Source organism: Gossypium raimondii, chromosome 7 (genome assembly GCF_025698545.1).
Source record: "Gossypium raimondii isolate GPD5lz chromosome 7, ASM2569854v1, whole genome shotgun sequence".
NCBI classification, from domain to species: Eukaryota; Viridiplantae; Streptophyta; class Magnoliopsida; order Malvales; family Malvaceae; genus Gossypium; species Gossypium raimondii.
The window spans coordinates 51,592,502-51,594,763 of NC_068571.1; the positions used below are offsets into that span (position 1 = coordinate 51,592,502).

At 34.1% G+C, this 2,262-nt stretch overlaps 1 protein-coding gene across 1 annotated transcript; it reads right to left on the reverse strand.

Moving 5' to 3' along the window:
- Window positions 1-322: 322 nt before the first annotated feature.
- On the reverse strand, window positions 323-1,572 carry LOC105801153 (transcription factor MYB123). The gene is made up of 3 exons (XM_012632505.2): window positions 1,367-1,572; window positions 1,155-1,284; window positions 323-1,061 (listed from the first exon to the last, which is right to left on the reverse strand). Exons 1-3 carry the CDS (start codon window positions 1,497-1,499, stop codon window positions 449-451), a joined length of 876 nt encoding a protein of 291 aa, XP_012487959.1. The 5' UTR covers window positions 1,500-1,572; the 3' UTR covers window positions 323-448.
- Between the last annotated feature and the right edge of the window lie 690 nt (window positions 1,573-2,262).

Genomic DNA, 2,262 nt, shown 5'->3' on the forward strand with positions numbered 1-2,262 from the left:
TACTTTTATCAGATGTTCTAAATAACTTTAAATTTCATACATACATACATTAACATGGCTCTTTGATCTAATACATTCATACATCTTAATTAAATGACTACTTCCTAAATACATTCATCTTAATCACCTTAATTAAATACAAAATCTAATTACATCAAAAAGTTCAAAAAAAAAAAAAAACTCAAATGCAAAAGCAATTATTGACTTAGCACCCCATCATCTAGGATAAATGTCGGCTCCGTATGATATAAAGACAAATTCAGAAACGCGTGATTCGCTCAAGTTAAAAACAATAACTTCCAAAGATCAAATGGATGAAGAATTCTAAAAACATCAAGGTCAGGATTAACCATACTCGTTGATGAGTTTATTATATGCAGCTTTCAACAAGCAAAGTAGCAGTATTTTCTCTAAGAATAGATACAACCAATATTGATTAATTTCCACCCTATGTTTGGAAATTGATATTCCTGCAAAAGCTATATTCATCCGTCTCGAGCAAAAAGGCCAAGGAATCAAAATCCATGGCGTCATTGCCATTAAGACAATGATTTACGGTCCAATTCTTAAACATTGCCTCATCAAAGGCTAAGGGTTGCATAGGGTTCTCCTCAAATTCAACATCCCTTTCCTTTAGCTGCTCATTTAACAAATCTGAGCCGCCACCATCACTGTACAACGAATCAAGCACTTGGGTTCCACTGTGAGCTTCCACCGTTGCAATATCTCCACTCATTTCTTGATTATTATTTGTTGAGTTAAGCTGACCATCTCGAAGCTTATCAGTATGTTGAGCTGCAGGTAGCTGTGTTGGGATCCTGACCTTGCTGCTGGACCTAGTGGCTTTAGTTAGAATCACTTTGATTTTTGCTTTCGTAGCCTGGGGTGAACGCAAGGGTTCACAGACTCCAGACTCGGTTGATAGCATTTTATGTGTAGATTTGCTTGGAGGAGTTCCAATGGATGCTTGACCTTTGGCTCTCTTTCTCAAAACAGTGTTCCAGTAGTTCTTGATTTCATTATCTGTTCGCCCCGGTAACCTTCCAGCTATTAACGACCACCTGCACAGTATCACACAATGAGCAGTAAGGAACTCAGTACCTCATAATTTCGATTCCCATTGTAAAAAAGAAGGGGAGAGAGAGATTAACAACCTGTTTCCAAGAAGATTATGGAGTCTGATAATGAGTTCTTCTTCATCACGGGAGATGTTGCCTCTTTTGATATCTGGTCTAAGATAATTCAGCCATCTAAGTCTGCAACTTTTGCCACATCTTTTCAAACCTGCATTTTGGGGGACAATAAACCATCAAAAGTTACAATAATTTCACTTTGGGGTTTTATATATATATATATATATATATACCAGCTCTCCTGGAGAGGTCGCTCCATTTGCCTTCCCCATGAGCTTTAATATATGATGCAAGTAATTTATCCTCCAATGCAGTCCAAGCTCCTTTGTTGAGTCCTTCCTTGGGGCAAGATGGACTCCTCCCCATATCGCTCTTTTGTCTCTCTCTCCCTCTACCTTAAAACCATTATAATGGAAGAGGACCTTTCCCCTTTTATAGCCCAGAGTCTTTCTGTGTGCATGTATATATGTATACACACATATATATACATACACGGTGGTGAATTGCACTAAGTTATCGCGTCTAATAAGATTTTAAAATTTTAATAATTTTTTTTAAATGTGAAGTTTAATTAAAATTTTTATAGGATTAAACTTTTAAAATTTTGAGAGAATTTAATTGAAAATTTTAAATATTTCGAAAAATAAAATCTCAGGAGGCTAAATCCCTTATGCCCTTATAATATATATATTAAAAAATTATATTTATGATTTTAGTCAACTTTTAGAAAAGAATATCTAATTCTTTAGAGAGGTTGTATATTAATTGTTGACTTCATCTGTTAATCTTATGATTAAAGATTTAATCTCTACTTATGAAAATAAAATACATTTTATGATTAATCATTATCACCTAGATTATGATAAAAATAATAATACGTAATGAAGTAGCATGGCAAAATGAGTAAAGCATAGTCTATAGGAGTATGATATGTTGCACAGTGAATGGCAAGTGGCACACACGATGAAGTCCCCAATCATTTGTCAATTTAGGGCCTTTTTACAAGCATGTTTGGCATGGTAGAATCTCAATCATATCTTAACTTTGGAATAAATATTATAACCAAAAGATAGAAAATTAAACTTTATGAAAACATTAACATGGAATACATATATAGAGTAAAATTAAG

Coding starts and splice junctions, on each gene's coding strand:
- LOC105801153 (XM_012632505.2), bottom strand. CDS start 1,499: ATGGGGAGGAGTCCATCTTGCCCCAAGGAAGGACTCAACAAAGGAGCT. Junction 1,285..1,366: donor CGACCTCTCCAGGAGAGCTG/GTATATATATAT, acceptor CCCAAAATGCAG/GTTTGAAAAGATGTGGCAAA. Junction 1,062..1,154: donor CATAATCTTCTTGGAAACAG/GTTGTTAATCTC, acceptor GATACTGTGCAG/GTGGTCGTTAATAGCTGGAA.